The sequence below is a fragment of the Phyllobates terribilis genome, unplaced genomic scaffold (assembly GCF_046119375.1).
Source record: "Phyllobates terribilis strain yellow unplaced genomic scaffold, ASM4611937v1 Scaffold_3__8_contigs__length_932513732, whole genome shotgun sequence".
Classification (NCBI taxonomy): domain Eukaryota; kingdom Metazoa; phylum Chordata; class Amphibia; order Anura; family Dendrobatidae; genus Phyllobates; species Phyllobates terribilis.
This window is the reverse complement of record NW_027362763.1, coordinates 520,926,479-520,950,293: the sequence shown is the minus strand read 5'-3', so window position 1 is coordinate 520,950,293 and position 23,815 is coordinate 520,926,479. Positions and strand designations below refer to the sequence as shown.

General features: G+C 42.6%; 1 protein-coding gene across 2 annotated transcripts in view; it reads right to left on the bottom strand.

The window, feature by feature from the left end:
- ENPP3 (ectonucleotide pyrophosphatase/phosphodiesterase 3) overlaps positions 1–23,613 on the bottom strand; it is a 190,827-nt gene extending 167,214 nt beyond the window's left edge. The window contains exons 1-2 of one of the 2 annotated variants that reach the window (XM_073671257.1): positions 23,345–23,613; positions 5,283–5,370 (exon numbers count right to left, since the gene is read on the bottom strand). In XM_073671257.1, the coding sequence (XP_073527358.1) occupies positions 5,283–5,370; positions 23,345–23,422 (166 nt within the window). In that variant the 5' untranslated portion in view covers positions 23,423–23,613. Of the gene's footprint in view, positions 1–5,282; positions 5,371–11,972; positions 12,072–23,344 lie in introns of those variants that run through there. The other variant, XM_073671258.1, reaches the window with a different exon arrangement.
- Positions 23,614–23,815: the final 202 nt, after the last annotated feature.

The window sequence follows — 23,815 nt, the reverse complement described above, 5'->3', positions numbered from 1 at the left end:
TTACGTAGGTCCACCAGGAGCACTAGAGGACAGATGCCCGCTCGCTGGAGAATCTAAATGTAATGTGAATTTGCTTGTAAATTGCCAATGTTGTTACCTGGTTACTAATTATGTTTCTCTAGTTACCCTTCAGGTTTATTTGGACTGACAGGTTATGGACGCTGAGTAACCGGAACTACATTGTAGATAGTTGCACCTTGGTGCCTCTTGCGAAGATGGCCGCGGAAGAGAAAAACCTGTCTGGCGTGGCCTCCTTGTGGCCCAAAGTAGCTAGCCTCAGCCTTGCAGCCACGCCCAGGGCCAACGTTTGGGGTTTGCTTTGGACAGGTTCCCTACTCTGTGCCAAAACTTCACCTTGTTGGGTGACATGGACACCCGGTTACGGACACGCCGTGACCTCTAAAGACTAAAACTTCTTGTACATATGTTGTTGTATTATTGTTATACCCTGTATTTGTGTTTTCTTAAAAATGTGTCTAGTACCGGAGTACTAAAATTTACTAGGGGGGAATGTGGCACCCCAGGGGTCTGGTTACCACAGTAATAGAAATATTACGTCTGAGAGCAAGTGGGAGGTTTCTCTGGTCAGGAGCCCTTAAGCATGCAACACCTCCTGCTCAGACCTGGGAGGGGAAGAATCTGCCCTTATAAACTGGGTCTGGGGTGGGATTAGTCAGTCAGAGTCTGAGGGAAAACAAGCAGACACAGGGAAAGAAACAGCAGGAGCTCTGTAGGAGCAGGAGCTGAGTGCCAGGGACTGGAAGCAGATATATTGCTCGTCCTGGCTGAAGAGACTATTACCGGACAACGGAGTCCGAGGCTGTGGGAACCTCTAAGTCCAGCAGCAGAAACCAGCCGGCAGGGGATTCCAGGTCCTCAGTCACAAGGAAGGGACCAGCACCGCCATCGAGGAGCGGAGGCTATCAGAAGGCCCCAAGTCACCAGCCAAACGGGTGAGCACCACACAGTATACTCAGGGACGTGGGCTACTTCCACTCGCTTACAGCAAGGTAGCCAGGAAGAGTGCAGATAGACGAGGCGGCCTACAACTCCACCTGGTCAGGGGAACTCCTGCTTGCTCGCAGACTGACCAGGCCCCTTATGCTAGCCAGTACTCCCGGGAGGGTCTGCCTTAATATCATCAGTAAAGACCCTGAACTGCACTGCAAAGACTCTGAGTCGTTCCTGCTTTCTCACCGCATACAGCACTACTAGTACTGGGACGCCCGCGCACCATCACTCCCATCATCCACTTTCCCTTCCCTGAGGCTATACTCTTCCCGTGGGGAGTTATCCCATCTTTAGCTGCGCACACCACACCAGCCTCAGCGGACTGCCTCGCAGCGGCGGTACACCCCGACCGCAATCCACGGGTGGCGTAGTCGGACATTAAACCCCAAAAACCCTATAAAGACTGCCACTGGTTTGACCACCCTGAGCCACGGGACCGGGTCGCTGCCACGGAGACTACAACCCCCAGAGACCCGGCTCCGGGTATCCCACACACGTGCACACTAGGCCCAGGGGGCGCGTCACAATCACATATAAAATAGATTTTAAAACAAAAGTACAAATTAAAAGAAGAATAAAGCTTAAATTAAAAACAGGCAAAAAAACAGCAAAATCTAGATAAAGGCTCAATATTGTATTAGGCACTTTATGTTTTAGGAAACCTAAACATTTTTCTGGGTGTTCCCCATTTTCAGCCAAATTAGAGAAAGAAACTAATTACGTTTACTGTGTTGCAACTGACTGGCATAAAGTCACTAATCAGGTACTTCTTGTTTTCACATTTGCCAGAAAGTTGACTTTCTCAGGATGGCTTGGCAGTTTGTAGAACATACATTACAGACCAAAAGTTTGGACACACCTTCTCATTTAAAGATTTTTCTGGATTTTCATGACTATGAAAATTGTACATTCACACTGAAGGCATCAAAACTATTAATTAACACATGTGGAATTATATACTTAACAAAAAAGTGTGAAACAACTGAAAATATGTCTTATATTCTAGGTTCTTCAAAGTAACCACCTTTTGCTTTGATGACTGCTTTGCACACTCTTGGCATTCTCTTGATGAGCTTCAAGAGGTAGTCACCGGAAATGGTCTTCCAACAATCTTGAAGGTGTTCCCAGAGATGCTTAGCACTTGTTGGCCCTTTTGCCTTCACTCTGTGGTCCAGCTCACCCCAAACCATCTCGATTGGGTTCAGGTCTGGTGACTGTGGAGGCCAGGTCATCTGGCGTAGCACCCCATCACTCTCCTTCTTGGTCAAATAGCCCTTACATAGCCTGGAGATGTGTTTGGGGTCATTGTCCTGTTGAAAAATAAATGATGGTCCAACTAAACGCAAACCGATTGGAATAGCATGCCGCTGCAAGATGCTGTGGTAGCCATGCTGGTTCAGTATGCCTTCAATTTTGAATAAATCCCCAACAGTGTCACCAGAAAAGCACCCCCACACCATCACACCTCCTCCTCTATGCTTCACGGTGGGAAACAAGCATGTAGAGTCCATCCGTTCACCTTTTCTGCGTCGCACAAAGACACGGTGGTTGGAACCAAAGATCTCAAATTTGGACTCATCAGACCAAAGCACAGATTTCCACTGGTCTAATGTCCATTCCCTGTGTTCTTTAGCCCAAACAAGTCTCTTCTGCTTGTTGCCTGTCCTTAGCAATGCTTTCCTAGCAGCTATTTTACCATGAAGGCCTGCTGCACAAAGTCTCCTCTTAACAGCTGTTGAAGAGATGTGTCTGCTGCTAGAACTCTATGTGACATTGACCTGGTCTCTAATCTGAGCTGCTGTTAACCTGCGATTTCTGAGGCTGGTGACTCGGATAAACTTATCCTCAGAAGCAGAGGTGACTCTTGGTCTTCCTTTCCTGGGGCGGTCCTCATGTGAGCCAGTTTCTTTGTAGCGCTTGATGGTTTTTGCAACTGCACTTGGGGACACTTTCAAAGTTTGCCCAATTTTTCGAACTGACTGACCTTCATTTCTTAAAGTAATCATGGCCACTCGTTTTTCTTTACTTAGCTGCCTTTTTTCTTGCCATAATACAAATTCTAACAGTCTGTTCAGTAGGACTATCAGCTGTGTATCCACCAGACTTCTGCACAACACAACTGATGGTCCCAACCCCATTTATAAGGCAAGAAATCCCACTTATTAAACCTGACAGGGCACACCTCTGAAGTGAAAACCATTTCCGGTGACTACCTCTTGAAGCTCATCAAGAGAATGCCAAGAGTGTGCAAAGCAGTCATCAAAGCAAAAGGTGGTTACTTTGAAGAACCTAGAATATAAGACATATTTTCAGTTGTTTCACACTTTTTTGTTAAGTATATAATTTCACATGTGTTAATTCATAGTTTTGATGTCTTCAGTGTGAATGTACAATTTTCATAGTCATGAAAATACAGAAAAATCTTTAAATGAGAAGGTGTGTCCAAACTTTTGGTCTGTACTGTACATAACAATGCAATGATAATTTATACTATAACTCAAGGAGTATTTGCAGTAGATGACCCATTAATCACAGGCTTAATATTTCTTAGTAACATATATAAAGTTATTGTACTACACGTTTGACACATTCCTCCTTATACCACTGCTTGACTAGTGCACATTTACACCAGTATTTAGGGGGGACAATGTCCATGTCTTTAATAAACTGAGTGCACTTGGACACACATCTGTTAAAAATAGTTATAAAATGTGTTTGAAGCCTCATTCAGATGTCTGTTTTTCACGTACCTGTTCTATCCGTGGTTTACGAGGATAGAACACATATGTATGATAGTCTATGGTGCTGTTCTCATGTCTGAGTTTTTCTGCAGACCCTGTGTCCACAAAAATATCATGGCGACATGCTCATATTTTTTTGGTGTCATGGATAAAAATTACCCATTCAAGCTATTTGCAGTAAAACGCAATGTGTGAACAAGCTGTAAGGCTAAGTTCCCACGGTGAATTTTTGATGTTGCAGATTTTCTGAAGTATTCTGCACCGATTAACTAAATTAGGTAACGTGTTTTTACATGCGTATTATAGTGGTCTCGACTCTGCATTTTTGTCTCTTCTTGATATGTCATGCTTGTTTTTGATACTTCCAGGTATTTATTGACTTTATTCATACAGTCATGTGCAGATTACATGCATTTTTAGTGTGTTACCGCAATGGCCTGTGGATTTTTCTGCATCTAATTCAATGCTATGGGTAAAATCTGCACATTAAACTCAGAGTACCAGCAAGAAAAATTGACATGTTGTGGATTTCATAAAATGTACCGCAGGTCAGTTTACGCAGCAAAAACAAAAGCACAGCGGGCAGGAGATTTCTATAAATCTTTGCCTGGGTTTTTACACAGGAAAATATGTAGAATCAAAAACTCACCAAAAACTAATTGTGGGAACTTTAAGAGGTTGTTCACGACTTTAGCATTGGTGAACTATCCTTGGGATAGGTCATCAAAATCTGATCGGTCAGGGAACCCCGCCGATCAGTTGTTGTCAATGTTGGCGGAGGCGGCCGCTGACTGGAAGTACTCACTTGCCGAGCTGATCAGTCTTCTGATAGTGGCCGCCGCAGGGTACTGCACATTCACCTTCTATTGATTTGAATAGAAGGTGGATGTGTACCAAGCCTCGGCCACTATCACAAGATGGGCAGCTCTGCAAGTGAGTACTTCTAGTCGGCGGCCACCTCCGACCTCCGATGACAGCTGATTGGCGATGGTGTTGGGTTTCAGACCCCGACTGATCAGACATTGATGACATATCCTAAGAATAGGTCATCAATGCTAAAGTAGTGGACAATCTCTTTAACCTAAAACATCCTCCCAAATAAGTGAACTCCCTACAGTCGCTAGTGTAGCAGCTGTCATACGTATGCAGCCGATCTGCTCATGCTGGATGAGCTAACACATGAAGAGCAGCACAAATGCCATTTCTGTCCTGACAGTCACATATAGATAATACTGTATTTACTAGCTTAGCGACCAGCCTCTTTAGCACACAGTATTTCCTAGATTGGTCACAATTATATCCACTTCTCTGCAGACAACAGGACTAGATCTGTACATCCTAGCAGCCCCTGAATGTGAACATAAATTATTTTTCTTTCACCAATAACAGAGATCTTTAAAACAGTGAAGGATTGAAACACAAAGTAAAATACAAACTTGCAGAACTTTTCATTATAAAACAAGAAAACTCATAAAAGAAATATATAATTCACCAGTCTTAAAAGAAAAAATAATTATAGACTGGTAATACCTAATGGTCTTTCCGTTTGTTTCTCCTTTTTTAGTCCCAAGCCCAAACCTAATCCAAGTGACATCACAACCAACACAACAAGAAGCACCTGTAAGAAAAAATGAAATGTATAAATGATCTTATACAGCATGATTAATTAATATTATAACATTTTTTAGATTATAAACCCATATATTAGTTGCATTGCTGTCTATGAAGCCCTGTTAGGATATATTCACAATAGGCAGATATGCTGCACAAATAAGCCTACTCAGATGTGTGGGTATGTTCACATGCAGCAGATTTCTTGTAGAATTTTTTGCAGCTGAAAATCAGTCCTGCTCATCTACATTGGGTTGTTTTAACACCAAGCACATGGATTTCTGCAACAAGATTGTGTTACATGCAAATTTGGCAGTAGATTTTATCTACTACATTAAGTTGAGTTCCTAACCTAATTTATAGAAATCTCCTGCTCATGCGCTTTTTTTTTCACTGCGTAAACTGACCTGCAGTGTGTGTCTAGTATCCACAAAATGTTAATTTCTCTTGGGGGTATGCTGAGATTTATGTGCAGATTTTAGCCACAGACTTGCATTAGATCTTAAAAATCAACAGGTTTCAATAAAGGTTTGTCAAAGCCAAATAATAAGAAGTATCAAAAACAAAATAGCTTTATTCAAAGGGAACCTGGGGATATGAGGGGCGTTCATTAAAGATTACCCATGACCCGCTTCTATTTATCACAGGACGCTGAAACTTCACTTGTGTAATGCTATAAGTCTCTATAGGTTACGTGCCAATGTGCAACTCAGAACTGATAACGGTCTTGATTTTACAGGTGCTGAAGTGGTGTGAGGTTTTATAATGGACCCAGTGGAATACCGAAAAGTCATCAAGTTCCTTTACTTGAAAGGCCGCACACCAAAGGAGACGTTCGATGAGATGAAAGAAGTTTACGGTGATGATTCCCCATCATATGATGTAGTCAAGAACTGGCATTGTCAATTGAAATGTGGTCGGACTTCGGTGCAAACAGCTCCAATTCCAAAGCAACCCCACTCTGCTATTGATGAACACACCATCCAGCAAGTGCAGGTCGGCATTTTGGAAAATCACAGCGTAACCATTCGCCACCTAGCCTCAAATGTCAAGATTAGTGTGGGGTCCGTGGAAAAATCATCCAAGACCATCTTCACATGCATAAGGTATCCGCTTGCTGGGTTCCCCGGCTGCTCACACCTTTCCAGAAGCAGGAACGAGTCGAATGCTCTCAGGCTCTATTGATGATGTGCCATGGAAACCAGGAGGACTTTTTCAACAGACTGATCACACAGGATGAAAGCTGGGTCCATCACTATCCTGAGACTAAAGTCCAGTCGATGCAATGGAAGCATCTGCAAGACAATGAACCAGTTCACAACTCACATGTTGCCCAAATGGAAGCATGCTCCTGTGGCTTTGAAATTCTGCCACATCCACCTTATTCACCCGACCTCGCACCATCGGACTTCCACTTGTTTCCAAAAATTAAGTTATTTTTGAAGGGCAAGCATTTTCCAGATGATGAGACTTCAGATTTCTGAGGTCACAACGTGGCTTTTGGAGCAACCTGTCGACTGCTACAAGCAAGGTGTTTACAGTTGCTTAACCGCTTAACTCCCGAGGGTGGTTTGCACGTTAATGACCAGGCCAATTTTTACAATTCTGATCACTGTCACATTATGAGGTAATTACTCTGGAACGCTTCAACGGATCCCCCTGATTCTGAGATTGTTTTTTCATGACATATTGTACTTCATGATTGTGGTAAAATTTCTTCGATATCACTTGCGTTTATTTGCGAAAAAAATGGAAATTTGGCGAAAATTTTGAAAATTTTGCAATTTTCAAAATTTTAATTTTTATGCCCTTAAATCCGAGAGATATGTCACACAAAAGAGTTAATAAATAACATTTCCCACATGTCTACTTTACATCAGCACAATTTTGGAACCAACATTTTTTTTTGTTAGGGAGCTATAAGGGTTAAAAGTTGACCAGCGATTTCTCATTTTTCCAACAAAATTTACAAAACAATTTTTTTAGGGACCACATCACATTTGAAGTCACTTTGAGAGGTCTTTATGACAGAAAATACCCAAAAGTGACACAATTCTAAAAACTGCACCCCTCAAGGTGCTCAAAACCACATTCAAGATGTTTATTAACCCTTCAGGTGCTTCACAGGAATTTTTGGAATGTGGAAGAAAAAAGTGAACATTTAACTTTTTTCACAAAAATGTTACTTTAGACCCAATTTTTTTTATTTTCACAGGGGTAACAAGAAAAAATGGACCCCAAAATTTGTTGTGCAATTTCCCCTAGGCACGCAGATACCCCATATGTGGGGAAAAAACACTGTTTGGGCGCACGGCAGGGCTCGGAAGGGAAGGAGCGCCATTTGACTTTTAGATTGTAAAATTTGCTTGAATAATTAGCGGACGCCATGTTGCGTTTGGAGAGCCCCTGTGTGCCCAAACATTGGAGCTCCCCCACAAAAGACCCCAGTTTGGAAACTAGACCCCCCAAGGCACCTATCTAGATGCATAGTGAGCACTTGGAACCCCCAGGTGCTTCACAAATTGATTTGTAAAAATGAAAAAGTGTTTTTTTTTTCACTTTTTCATTTTTACGAATCAATTTGTGAAGCACCTAGGGGTTCCAAGTGCTCACTATGCATCTAGATAGGTGCCTTGGGGGGTCTAGTTTCCAAAATGGGGTCACTTGTGGGGGAGCTCCAATGTTTGGGCACACAGGGACTCTCCAAATGCAACATGGTGTCCGCTAACAAATTGAATGGAAAATCGGCTCAATTTGTAAGCGGACACCATGTTGCGTTTGGAGAGCCCCTGTGTGCCCAAACATTGGAGCTCCCCCACAAGTGACCCCATTTTGGAAACTAGACCCCCCAATGCACCTATATAGATGAATAGTGAGCACTTGGAACCCCCAGGTGCTTCACAAATTGATTCGTAAAAATGAAAAAGTGAAAAAAAAAACACTTTTTCATTTTTATGAATCAATTTGTAAAGAACCTGGGGGTTCCAAGTGCTTACTATGCATCTAGATAGGTGCCTTGGGGGGTCTAGTTTCCAAAATGGGGTCACTTGTGGGGGAGCTCCAATGTTTGGGCACACAGGGGCTCTTCAAACGCAACATGGTGTCCGCTAACAATTTGAGCCGACAATTTGTTAGTGGACCCCATGTTGCGTTTGTCGAGTCCCTGTGTGTCCAAACATTGGAGCTCCCCCACAAGTGACCCCATTTTGGAAACTAGACCCCCAAGGCACCTGTCTAGATGCATAGTGAGCAGTTGGAACCCCCAGGTGCTTCACAAATTGATTCGTAAAAATGAAAAAGTGAAAAAAAACAACACTTTTTCATTTTTATGAATCAATTTGTGAAGCACCTGGGGGTTCCAAGTGCTCACTATGCATCTAGATAGGTGCCTTGGGGGGTCTAGTTTCCAAAATGGGGTCACTTGTGGGGGAGTTCCAATGTTTGGGCACACAGGGGCTCTCCAAACGCAACATGGAGTCTGCTAACAATTTGAGCCGATTTTTCCATTCAATTTGTTAGCAGACACCATGTCTCGTTTGGAGAGCCCCTGATGTGCCTAAACAGTTGAGCTCCCCCACAAGTGACCCCATTTTGGAAACTATACCCCTCAAGGATTTTATTAAGGTGTATAGTGAACATTTTGAACCCAGAGGTACGGCACAGAATTTGATAAAATTAGGTCATCATATTGAATAAGTTGTCATTAGTCTTGAGCGCAAGTGCTCGCTACTTGAGTTTGCATCAGGTACTCAGGTATGCACCATGTACTGTGTGTGCTCGAGTGACATGCTCGAGTCCCCGCCCGGATGTTTCACGGTTATTAGACACCCAACAAAAAAACATGCGGGGATCGCTCGTGCATGGCAGGCAATCCCCACAAAGTTTTTTGGGCCGTGAAGCATATGGGTGGAGACTCAAGCATGTCACTCAAATACCCACGATACTCAATGCATACCAGAACATCCGATGCAAACTCAAGTAGCGAGCACTTGCGCTCAACTCCAGTCGCCATATCGTCATCTTTTTTTCTTACTTTTGAAAAAAATCCCAACCCCATCACAACCCCAACCCCAACCCTAACCCCAACCCCAGCCCTAACCCTAACACAACCCTAACCGTAGCACAACCCTAACCGTAGCACAACCCTAACCCTAGCACAACCCTAACCCTAGCACAACCCTAACCCTAGCACAACCCTAACCTGAGAGTTTATTTTTTACGCCGTTCCTCATGCGGTATAAGTGATTAGACGACCTTATTCTTCGGGTCGGTGAGACTACAGCGATACCAGAATCATATGGGGTTTTTATGACTGACAGCTGTCACACACTAAAAGTCGCGTTTTTTGTAAAATCTAGTTTTTGCATCGCCATATTTTGAGAGCTATAATTTTTCCAGATTTTGGCAGACAGTCATGTGATAGCTTGTTTTTTGCGGGATGAGTTGACGTTGTTATTGGTGCCATTTTCAGGCACGTGACATTTTTTGATCGCTTTCTATTCCGATATTTGGGAGGCAGAATAAACAAAAACCAACAATTCAGGAATTGTTTTTTTTTTTTTTTTTTTATTCTGTTCCGCGTGTGGTAAAATTGATAAGGCAGCTTTATTCTTCGGGTCAGTATGTTTACAGCGGCACCACATTTATATCGTATTTCTATGTTTTGCACTTTTACATAATAAAAGCAATTTTATAGAAAAAAATATTTTTTAGCATAGCTTTATTCTGAGAGCTATAACTTTTTAATTTTTCGGCTGATGGAGCTGTATGGTGGCTTGTTTTTTGCGGGACGAGAGGATGTTTTCAGCGGTACCATTTTTATTTATATTTGTCTTTTTGATCGCGTATTATTCCATTTTTTGTTTGGCGGTATGGTGATAAAGCATTGTTTTTTGCTTCGTTTTTTGTTTATTTTTTTTACCGTGTTCACTGAAGGGGTTAACTAGTGGGACAGTTTTATAGGTCAGGTTGTTCCGGACTCGGCGATACCAAGTATGTGTACTTTTATTGTTTTTTTTGTTTTTTTTTTATAATAATATTTATTGATGGGTACATTATATTTTTATTTTTGGTGGATTATTTTTTTTATTTTTTTTTTTAATATTTTTACAATTTTTTTTTTTTTTTTCACTTTCTGATAGTTTTTATACTTTATTACTTTGTCCCACTGTGGGACTTTCACTTTTTTTTCTCTGATCGCCTGCAGCACCATCCCTGTGTCATGCAGGCTGTCAGCGCTGGACAGGGAGAAGATTGTTTGGAGATGCACTGCGCATGTCCAAAAAATCTTCCTGCTGTCTGGTGACCCGGATGTTGTCATGACGACATCGGGTCATCATGGCAACATCCTGGAAGCCACGGCAGTCAGCGCTGGAAGCCGGAAGAAGAGGTGAGTATCTGCGATCACCTCCCCTTGCCACCGCAATGCTGCGATCGACTTCGATCGCAGCATCGCGGGGGTTAATGTGCTGGGAGCGGTGCAGGACCGCTCCCTGCACATAGTACCGGGTGTCAGCTGTGACAATCAGCTGACACCCGGCGGCGATCGCGCCCGCACAGCCTGTGTGCGCGCACGATCGCCATGATGTACTAATACGGGTCTGGCTCTTAAGTCCCAGGGCACAGACGCGTATTAGTACGTCAAATGTTGTTAAGGGGTTAAAGAGATGGGAGAAGTGTGTGTTTCTAGGTGGCACCTATGTAGAGAAGGACTAATAACTGTGCCACGTTTCATTGCTCTCAGTCCACAGGAAGTGGGTCAGGGGAAATCTTTAATGAAAGTCCCTCGTAGATTCCTATTTAAACATGAAAAAAGAGAAAGAAAAAAAGCGCATGTAAAAAAAACAGTGAAAAAAGGCAAGTAACTAATAGGCCTCATTCAAACTTCTTTGATTTTCTCATAGAAGAAAAATAGACAGAGTTTCATCAGTGTTTTTGATCCAAGTTTTATCCAAATTTTAGCAGTTTGGTCTAAGTTTCATCAGTTTTTCTCCAGCTTCTCTTATCTATCCGTCCAAGTTTTTGACTTTTCACGGGCTATAGACTTGCATTGCCCATTATAATCCGACACTCGGATCAATATTGTAGATGAATTTGCGATTTTGAGCGAACCACTCAGTCTCACTATCAGTATTCAGTCAGTAATTTTTCTCAGGAGTGGGAGCCAAAACCAGGAGAGGGTGATAAATGCAGAATTGGTGACTTGTTTCTATTATACCTTTCCCTGATTGCTCCTCACCTGGTTTTGGCTCCCACTCCTGAGAAAATATACTGACCAATTACTGATAGTGGGGCCGTGGCTTAAGGAAGAAAACTGTTGCTTTCTTTTGGATAATTTCTGTTACTTAGCTTTGATAAAACTTCATTGATAAAGAAATGTGTGGATCACATGCGTGATACAATTTTTACCTGTGGATTTCGCCCATCTCAGTCAAGTTTTTAAATAGCAAGCAGCACAATATCACCAGCTCAGCAGCCCTGAAGGATTTTGCAGAAACATTTTATACAGGTAAATATGTGAGAGATGAATGTACAGAAAGCACAGAACCTACACGATTTGACAAATATTAATGACTTTAGGTCTTTGCAAATAATGTAAAGTCCACTTACGGGAGGCTGGTAATGATAACCCATTGTCTCCTCTGCAATCAGACTTCTGTATCAAGCTTCCTGTGTGTCTTATTAAATTGTCAGCTGAGATTAGGTAACATGTAAATTGCTTTAATTTAGGGAGTTGTCAACTGCAAGCAGGATCCGAATAAACACTTGTACTTAGGGTAGGGTCACACGACCATAGATTATCTCATGCGACAGGATCGAGCCAATTATGCAAGTGTCACTCTGGTCAAACTCTGATGTGTGTGAGCATGGTGTGATCCGATTCTCTCGGATGAGGAGAAGATGGAGAAAATAATTTCTCCATTCTATCAGAAATCGGGCTGCACTCAGATTACATCTTTCCACAGACTCATTGACTTGCATGGCAGAGTGCAAAGCAAATATTGGATCACACTCGGGCATGCGTCGATTTTTTCCTCGACACTGTCTGTCCAAGGAAAAAAACATAAATGAGGATGGCCTCATAGAATAACATTGGTTTGACAATGCTTTGTCAGATCGCACTCGGGCCGAAAATACGGTCATGTGCACGAGTTCTTAAAGTGTATAGTTACGTGAAACTTTTTCTGACTGCACTCTCAAAAAAGCCTAGAAACTACATGCAGATATACAACAAGTTGCTGCGGTTGTGCTATGCAGGGAATTTTATCACTATGCACTACCCAGCAGAGGATTTTTGTCAAGTAAGCATTTAGCTTATCAAGCCAATATAGAAAATATTCACATAAGACTTTTTTTTACTACATGATCAAAACTGGAAAAAAAAACTGTTAAAATACTTGAGGTTTTACAGCAGATTGGCACAGTTTCAGTGCAGTTTTGTGCACATATGGTTTTTACACTTGAAACCTTTATTTTACATATTTTACCTATAAAAATGGAGTGATCTAAACCTGCTTTGTAAAAGAGCGACAATTACAGTTAAAAAAAAAGTTTTTTTCAAACAGTTTCTTTTAGTCTGGTCAAAAATGATCTATGTAAACATACCTATAAACAGCTTGGACCCTGACCATAGCAGGCACAAAGCTGAATGAGATGGCAGAATAGAAAGCACCAGGTACACTATTGAAGGCAGTAGCAGATAGAATATTTCAATTATAAACAATAGCAGGCTGATTAAGTTTTATTATAGCTGATCTGGCAGTTTGTGAGACATAGCAAAACCAAATGAGCTGAAATATATGTTGGTATACGTTCAATGTGTAGGTACACATTCACATTGTGGTTATTAATAAACACAACTTAATATGAAAACAAAATGAGCAAGTACCCTGCAGTAAGTAAATAAGTAAAGAGAGTGGCAGATCGGCTCACTTGGTTGCACATAGAGGTAGACACAGGAATACTGTCTCTTTAAATCTTCTTTGGATTATTAAGAGCACTGCATAAACCACGGCAATGTTAGCAAAACAAACACGGTCTTCTCGGCCTAACTGGAAAAACAAAACATAACGTACAACACAATCCTTGTTGCCATGGGTAACCGCCCGCTTCAGGAACAAACAACCCAATGTTTAGCTTTTCTTCACATGGTAAAGAAGCTCAAAGCTTTCACCTCCAGACCCACCCCACAACAAATGTCCTAAAAGTCTAGGAATTTATCCTCTGACCTCCTCCCTCTCTACAGGTGTTTAATCACCCTAGCACTAAACATGGCTGATTAACTCCTCGTTACTTCTTGTGCTGGAACTTTTTCCTATGTTTATATTACTGGAGCTAACAATCTCAGTGCTACATATCTCCCCTCCAGTACTTTGCCAGTGACTTTGTCACAATAGTAAATATAAATAACATAGGGTACTTACTTAACACTATTCTGATCAAAAAAGCATAAAAACCATTGCACCGCGACAAGGTGTACCCAATCAGGATGGGTCCATATCTCTTGTAGTTCACGTCACTATATGTCAGCAGGCAGTGGCAGTAAGAATATTGGAATTATAAACAGTAGCAGGCTGATTAAGTTTTATTACAGCTGATCTGGCAGTGTGTGAGACATAGTCCAAATCCCCAATATAGATAATATGTGCAAAAACAAATCTAATACAGATAAGTCAATCATCTATAAAGAACCCATTGCAAACCATAAAAGCATGATGTGAAGCAGGGCCAGCTCCAGGTTTTCATGGACCCTGGGTCAAAGAGTCTCAGTGGGCCCGTTTAGCACATACCATGCTTCATGATGCACAGATACAACGGATAAATATAGGTATACAACAGAAGGACACATACAGTACGCAGACGTGCACACACATCCAGCACGCAGACATGCACACACATACAGTGCGCAGACATGCACACACATACAGTGCGCAGACATGCACCCACATACAGTACTCAGACATGCACCCACATACAGTACACAGACATGCGCACACATGCACACGGTATGCAGATATGCACACATACAATACGCAGACACACACATAAATAAACACATACACAGATACGTACATATACATGTTTGAAGATAAATTCAGAAAAATACATATAAACAGACATAAATATATACACAGTAATACACTCTGACATACATAGATATACATATCATACATGCACACACACACACATACAGACACATTAGAAAACATTTTTAATATGGGGAGTCCGGCTTCATGCCTCGCTCAACCCCGCCGTCTTGTCTCCCGTCCAGCTCCTCTGGCAAGTGGCTGTGCAGGATACACTGCTTGATGGCCGTCACTTCCACAGATATGGCGGCACGCAGTGCAGCTGTGTCTGCTAGTAGTGACGCGGTCAGGCCGGCACTGCGCCTATAATTTTGCTTGTGTATAGGCTCGGCCACGTCACTACTAGCAGACACAGCTGCACAGTGCACTGCGCGCGGCTGTGTCTTTTTATGTGACGGCCATCAAGCAGTGCCGAAGAAGAAACAGGCGGTTCTGCCCAGCTGCTCGGTGAATGTCCCGAGCCCCCTGCCGCCGGCCAGCCTGTCTCTGGACCAAAAAATGGATGCCGCCGCGGTGTTCCCAATGGTGAGTAGGCCCCCTCTTTGTCCAGGGCCCCGGCACTTGACTGGATGCACCGGGTGCTGATACCGGCCCTGATGTGAAGGATGACACCGGAGAGATCACATATATCCCACTGTTGATACCAATATGTGAAGGACCACACCTCACAGCCTCACTTGACATCACTAATACATCAGGGGGTTACGTGATACGGTCTCCCCACTTTCACCAATGTGACGTTCCGCATTCCCTGAGGACATGTAATGTCAGCTTGGCACAGACACCCCCTGTCCACACAGGCACAGGGAGTGAGAGAGGATGACTCATGCATCCGCTGGCGTGACACAACACTCGCTCACAACCCTGACAGGCTGAGAGACCCCTTTCACTAACATCAGTGAAACAGAGCCTTGTCAGCCTGGTAGGACTGCCACCAGTTCCTCGTTAGATAAGCTTGATTCATTAACAGGATTATATCGGGCCAGAAACCAGCCCAGGTAACATGTGACGTTAAACTGACAACATGGACGTGTGGATTTGTGGATCAAGATAAAAGAGCAGCCCAAGTTTAAATTGAATATTTAATCACCATAAGGGCAAAATAGGCAAAACACTATATACACAATGGATCTACATATATAATGGTCAGATATGCAAATACAGGTGGTAATACGGTAATTATAAGCAGATTAAACAAGTCAATTACAGGCTTGATGTTCAGCCTTGGTGCTGGCAACCATATGGGAGGTAAGGGGTGTGGGTGTGCCAGCTGTTTCCAGTTTCTTCTAACACAATACACGGTGTGATTTCCCTTAGAAGTCAGAAGTGAACAAAGGCCACAAGCCCTCACACAAGCACTTAACCCCCTTGGTCAGTTACTCCCTTTCTTGCCCTGGGATCGTCCTAGTCCCCCTCACCTGGGCTCTTGGTAGCTGAACTTTCAAAACCTATGATGTATCATAACTTCTCTACGGAAGGTCATAGGGTGGCGGTTTGGGCGCCATCAGATCCAGCTGGCCCCCGTTACGCTTGGTGACCAAACACGGCTTTGCTTCTACTAGCTGTTACACATATCTCCCCACCCTGGGTGCTAGAATGGATTGAGACCCCGGCAGATGTTCGGCCCATTCCCGAGACCTTGAAAATGTAACCGGTACAAAGCTATTACAAATGATAACTCTATAACTCCTCATGAAATGATGGCTCCTATCTGTCTAGCTGTTAGTTAGCTTGGACCATACTGCCAGGAAGGTCTTGGTACCAGCTAGGCTGCTGGAGGTGTGAGCTGTTCCACTTGGAGCTGTTGAAGCTGGACCACCTGCTAATCCAGATGTCCTGTCTCAACTTCACATGGAAGGGGGGTCCATAATCTCAGACCAGATATGATACAGTTGATTGGCATGAAATTATATTCCCCAATATTCTTCACACATGAATTTGAAAAGCTGGCTGAGGACTATACGGACGGCTTCTCCCTGCCCCACTCCAGTTGACTCTCATGTGTGTACATAGAGAGAAACCAGTCAATCAACTGGAGCAAGGTGGTGAGCAGCCAGCAGAGGGACGCACTGTACTAGTCATGTCTGTCCCTATAGTCACTGGCCGGCTTTTCAAATTATGTTTTATCTGAAATGCTGTACCAAATGAATTTGCATATTTCCCAGAAGAGCATAAAAGTCTCCTCACCTTGACATGCTTAATATGTCACTCTCCGCAAGGAGGAATGATACCCCTTGGATACCGGTCTGACGACTCTCACGCAGCCAAACCAGATATCACTCTTTGCACTGATGAGAAGCAGTACCCTGAAACACAGTGTCTGCAAATCAAGATTCTGGTTCTGTTTCTGGCTTTTATCCTAAGTCATGTGACAAGGCTCGTTAAAGGGTCGATATTGACTTTTAGGATTGCTACTTCCTATAGGTGGCACAAGAGTTCTAGTCCTGTTCCTCTCTGAAAAAAACAATTTGCATGTTTTCCAGAGAAGCATTGCAGCCTAAAAGTCTCCTCACCTTGACATGCTTAACATGTCACTCTGCGCTAGGAGAAACGTTACCCCTTGGATACCGTACTAAAGGAAGAAATGCGGATGTGCTGCGCTGTTGGTCAGGAATTCACAGGAATCAGAAGAATAGAAATAGACTATAGTTTATTACAAAACACGTTTCTAGGTCGAACCATAATTAAGATCTGTTCGACCTAGAAACGCATTTTTTTAATAAACTACAATCTATTTCTATGCATCTGAATCCTGTGAATTCCTTACCAGCAGCACAGCACACCCGCATTTCCTCCATTTATATTTATCAACATTGTTTATCCAAATGGATATCCAGTGGAGCAGCAGCGGCTGGGGTATTGCTATTTAAGACTATTCAATTGCTGTGTTTTCACAGCATCACAAGATAAAAACGCAATAAAACCGCATGCTATTTGGTTAATGCACTATGTGCGCGTTTTAGTCTATTCAATTTCTAAAATGCAGCAGATTTTCAAGGTAAAACATACCTGACTGCAATCGCACCGTGGTTCGGGCACAATTAATTTAATGACAGGTTTCCTTTTAAAGAGTAATCATCATTTTAATTTTTATTAAATAAATCAATAATACATGTGGAAGTAAAAAACTTTGAAAGTAAAAATCTGCTTCTTTCTCCATTGATTTTCAAAATCCTCAACTCTTGGGAAAAATCTGTATTTAGTGAAGACGGACTTTCCCATTACTGAGAAAGGAGCTTATTACAGTTCATAAAATTTTATAGAACTTGCAGCAGAATGTCGCCTCCCCTCTATGAAGAATTTTAAAACCCTTTCGCAACCTTGGGATTTGTCGTTTTTGCATTTTTGTTTTTTGCTCCCCTTGTTCCCAGAGCCATAGAGTTTTTATTTTTCGGTCAATATTGCCATGTGAGGGCTTATTTTTTGCGGGACGAGTTGTACTTTTCAACGCCATTACTAGTTTTACCATATCATGTACGGGAAAATGGGAAAAAAATTCCAAGTGCGGTGAAATTGCAAAAAAAGTGCAATACCACAGTTGTTTTTCATTTCGTTTTTACCACGTTCACTGAATGCTAAAACTGACCTGCCATTCTTATTCTTCAGGTCATTACGAGTTCGTAGATACCAAACATGTATAGGTTCTTTTTTATTTAAGTGGTCAAAAAAAATTCCAAAATTTGGTAAAAAAAAAAAAATAGCGCCATTTTACGAGACCCATAGCGTCTCCATTTCTCAGGATCTTGGGCTGGGTGAGGGCTTATTTTTTGCGCGCCGGGCTCATGTTTTTATTGATAACATTTTGGGGTAGATCCGATGTTTTGATCACCCGTTATTGCATTTTATTGCAATTTTGCCGTGACCAAAAAACGTAATTCTGGCGTTTAGAATTTTTTTCTCGTTGCGCCGTTTACCAATCGGATTAATTATTTTTTTATATTGATAGATCTGGCGATTCTGAACGCGGCGATACCAAATATGTCTATGTAGGTTTTTTTTTTATTATTTTATTTTGCATGGGGCGAATGGCGGGTGATTTAAACTTTTATATTTTTTTAATATTTTTAAAATCTTTTTTTTTTCACTTTTTGCATGCTTCTATAGTCTCCATAGGAGACTAGAAGCAGCAACTGTCCGATCGCCTCTGCTACATACAGGGGATGCTGCAGACCCTTGGTTGTCATGCCCGCCCATCGGTGACCCGCGATCACGTGACGGGAAGCACGCGCTAAATGTCGCTGTCGGAGATTGACAGCAGCATTTATCATGTTAACAGCCGTTAACAGCTGTTGCGGGCACATGTCAGCTGTAATAATCAGCTGACATGTGCTCGGTTCAGTGCGGGCCCAGGGGATTACGACTGTGCGTACTAATACGGCACAGGCTGTAAAGGGGTTAAAAACACCAACTGCCATCTACTATCTCAGTAATAGGAATGCTGGTTTTCAATGAATACAGATTTTACCCATGAATTGAGAATGAATGACCAGTCCAGGAGGAGAAAAATGCAGAGGTGTCTGATAAGATACTGTGGATTACAATGTTGCTTATTTTCATGTGTACTATTGATTTATGTAATAAAAATTAAAACGATGATTACTCTATAAATCCAAAGGGCTATTGCTGCACGTCATATTAACATTGCCCTTCTCTCTCTATTTGAAGGTCACGAAAGAACCATAGTGTAAAGCTGAGCAGTTATCCCCTTTCATTTTAGAGACTGGTGATCAGAATTTTTGACATGTCACAATGATGTTTCAAAATTTTTTTGAATCCCGCAAGAAGCCATTAAGAGATTCTTGGAACAAGTGTAGAATATGGACTATGAGCATGGGTTAAGGTTTATGTAAGGTGTCTCAGACACGTGACACGTGAAGCTGCAATTTGCCTCCCACGGGTCCCATGGGGCACCAGAGAGCTTGAGACCAAGGGAGACTGTGACCGGTCCTGGAGAGAAGGGGGGCCCAACGATGCCAGCGCCTTTTTCAGCTGAATTCAGTTGAAATGTATTACGGTGCAGACAGCTACTGACAATCTTATCAGAGGCTGGCAGCTGACATTGCGTGCCTGCCACGGCTGGCGCATGACGTCACAGCAAAATGCATTATCACAGGAAGGGGAAGGACATTATTACAGGATAGAGACATTATGGCAGAAAGAAGAATGGGCATTATTGCAAAATGTGAGGCATTATTACAGGAGGGGGGACAGTATTACATGATGGGGCATGGGATGAGGAATATTATTACAGGAAGGTGGTCATTATTACCGTATGAAGGTCAGGATGGGGGACATTATTTTAGGACAGGAACCAGGATAGAGGACACTATTACTGGATGGGGCCAGGGCAAAGGACATTATTACAAAATAGGGGACATTGTTACAAGACGGGGGCTGTTATTACAAGATGGGGGGGCATTATTAAAGGATGGGGTCCAGGATGGGAGACACTATTACAGGTTGGGGGAAAGAATGGGGAACATTATTACAGGATGGGGGTTAGGACGTGGGACTTTACTGCGGGGTGGGGGACATTATTACAAGACAAGAACAAGGACAGAGGACATTATTACAAGATGGTAGTCATGGCAGACAACATTATTTCAGGATAGGGGCAAGGATAGGGGATCTTATTACAGGATGGGGCACATTGTTACAGGATGGGAGCCAGAATGGTGAACATTATTACAGGAAGGAGGCCAGGATAGGGGACATTATTACCGAATAAGGGACATTATTACATGATGGCATGAGGGCCAGGTTAGGGGACATTATTACAAGACAGTATTACAGGATGGGAGACATTATTACAGTATAAGGGCCAGAACAGAGAACATTATTACAAGATGGGGGCCAGGACAGAGAACATTAACCCCTTGCCGACATATGACATACTGGTAAGTGACATGCAGGCTCCCTGACTTTGATGCTGGTCCTGACACTTGTAAAAGTCCAGTCTATCAAAATCTAAAATTAAATCAATAAACGTTGTTAAAAGATCAAAACACTAAAACTGCGGTTTTTCAACTGCCACAACAATGCAATAGTGCAGTAAGAGGCGATCAAAACATCGTAACTACCCACAATAGTATCAATCAAAACCATAATCTCAGGACTCAAAACAGAAGCCTTCACACAGCTCCATCACCTGAAGATTGAAAATGTTACAGTTCTCGGAAGCAAATTTTTTTTTACTAATTTTTTAATTTGTTTTCAGCATTTAAATTAAAAAAAATATATATGTTTGGCATCATTATTGCAGACTTTTTCCACTATTTTGCTGAACTTGGAATTTAATTCCTGCTTTCTAGTACATCAAATGTAAAATCGATGATGTCATTAAAAAATGTAACTCGTCCCATAAAAAATAAGCCATCATTCAGTTATGTTCATGGAAAAATACAAAAGTTATGGCTCTTGCAATCACGGGAGGAAAAAATAAAAGTGAAAAAACAAATCACCATATTGTGAAGGAGTTAATGGTGGATATGGAACAGTAATACAGGATGATGGCCAGAATGAGGACCATACATTATTAGTTTATAAGGACAAGTGGTGATCATTATTACTGTAGGGGAACAATTGGGGTACAAAAGGAAAAAAAAAGTAAAAATAAAAAAAAAATAAATGAGAAAGTATGATTAAATAATGGAAAAATATCTTAATATTAAAGATATGTTTTATGTAAAAACTAAAGAAAACAAAAGAAGTATCATATTTTTCGGACTATGAGGCGCACTTTTTTCCTCCAAAATTTGAAGGAAAGTGGGGAGTGCGTCTTATAGTCCGAATACTATATACATGTACTGTATATACTATATGGCTGTGTGTGGTGGTGGTTGTGGGGGAGCAGCAGCGGGGGATCAGCGTGGCACAGGAGGCAGTAGCCGCCTACGCTGTGCCTGCTACTAAAGAAAATGAATATTTACTGCTCCCCACGCCCACGGGCGTGGAGAGCAATGAATATTAATCTTTCTTAATAGCTGGCACACTGGAGCCGCAGCGCGGCTCCTGCTGCTGTTCTGCGGTCTGTGTGCCCGCTATTAAAGCTCACGAATATTCCCATGGGTTGTAGTGAATATTCATGGTCTTTAATAGCGGGCACACTGACCGCCGGCCACAGCAGGAGCCGTGCTGCGGTACAGTGTGCCGGCTCTTGAAGAGAGTGAATGGTCACTGCTCCCCACGCACAGAGTCCCGGCGCGGGGAGCAGTGACTATTCCGGCACAGAATTTCACTGTGTAAGGGCGCATAGCAGGGACGCTCACACATTGAGAGTGTCTGCAGCAGAGCGGGACAGCGCTGGAGGAGAGAGGAGGTCAGTATGATTGTTTATTTTTTTTGTGGGCAGCGTGATGAGGATCAGAGGGTGCCAAGCATACCCGGATGGGGGCTCAAGGGGTGCCATGCATACCATTATGGGGGCTCAAGGGCTGGCATGCATACCGGGATGTGGGTTCAAGGGGTGCCATGCATACTGTGATGGGGGCTCAAAGAGTGCCATGCAGACCAGGATGGGGGATCAAGGGGTGCCATTAATACCAGGATGGGGGCTCAAGGGGTGCCATGCATACCGGGATAGGGGATCAAGCGGTGCCATGCATACCATGATGGAGTATCAAGGGGTGCCATGAATACCAGGATGGGGGATAAAGGGGTGCCATGCATACCAGGATGGGTGATAAAGGGTTGCCATGCATACCAGGATGGGGGATCAAGGGGTGCCATGCATACCAGGATGGGGGATCAGGGGGTGCCATGAATACTAGGATGGGGATCAGGGGTGCCATGCATACCAGGATGGGGGATCAATGGGTGCCATGAATACCAGGATGGGGGATAAAGGGGTGCCATGCATACCAGGATGGGGGATAAAGGGGTGCCATGCATACCGGAATAGGGGATCAAGGGGTGCTATGAATACCAGGAAAGGGGATCAAGGGGTGCTATGCATACCAGGAAGGGGGATCAAGGGGTGTCATGCATAAAAGGAAGGGGGATCAAAAGGTGCCATGCATACCAGGATGGGGGATCAAGGGGTGCCATGCATACCAGGATGGGGGATCAAGGGGTGCCATGCATACCAGGATGGGGATGAGGGCCACGTATACCAGGATGGAATGGGGGCTACATATACCAGGAAGGAGGGACCATACATACCAGAATGGAGGATATTAACAGAATTGGGGAACATTGCCCCAATAGCAGTGTCAGCAGCAGACCCCTCCAACATAACAGTGTATCATGACCCCATTTTTTGATTACATTTTTTTCCACTATTTTCCTCCTCTAAAACCTAAATGCATCTTATGGTCCGGTGCGTCTTACAGTCCGAAAAATACGGTACATGTTTGATATCGCCGCATCCGAAACGACCCGAACTATAAAACTGTGCCATAATCTATAGTTTGAACACAATAAAAAAATTAATGAAAAAATACGTCAACAATTGTAGATTTTTCTTTAGACTCTTACACACAAAATGTTAGAAAAAAGTGATCAAAAAGACATCTAGAAAAAAATTGGTATCACTGAAAACATCATCTTGACCCACAAAAAATGCGGCCCATAAAATTATTATTTTTTTTTATGTGCGGCCCATTTACTTGGCCATTTGAGACCCCTGCTTTAACTCCATCTCATTTATTGGGACTAAAACATTAAATGCATATTCTTAGGTTATGTTTAAATGATGGTTGGTATGAGAGCAGAACCCTGCCCATCATCAGAATGCAGGGGCCACGGTAAGTTCAGGCAGAAAGGCTCATCGGTCCACAATCCTCAATGTCTAAAGAATATACAGTAATTATTTGCCAGTATTATTCCGAGAAATCTAGACGTGACGCAGCGGCTCCTAACTAACAGGCAGTCATACAACAACGTCTTAGCACTTACCACAGAGATTATCTTATACTTATTCACTCGCTTTTTCTTTACAGGTTCTTCCATATTTAACCTTTGAGTTGATTCCATTTTCTTAAGCTGTTCCGCAGCAGCTGGCAGGGTAAGGCGATCGCTGTATGTTTTTTGTCTTCTTGTTTCTTCCTGCACAGTAGAAAATCCCAGACTGTGGAAGGAACAGCTGCCCAATGTGACACCAGGAAGATACAAGAGACTTATAACGGGTCAAAGACCAAACAGGTTTATCTGCGTGAGGGGAATGGGTAATAATAGTGAAAAGATTACCATATTTCCTATGGACTTCAGCTAAAGTACAAACTGTGATAATGAAGTAACATTACTTTAACGCCTTGATTTATTTCCTGAAAGCCTCGATAAAGAAGCATTTGTAAAACACAGATCAAAATTATGAAGGTTGTGAAATAATGCACTTTACCCGCAACTGAGACCGCCTAAAATAACAAT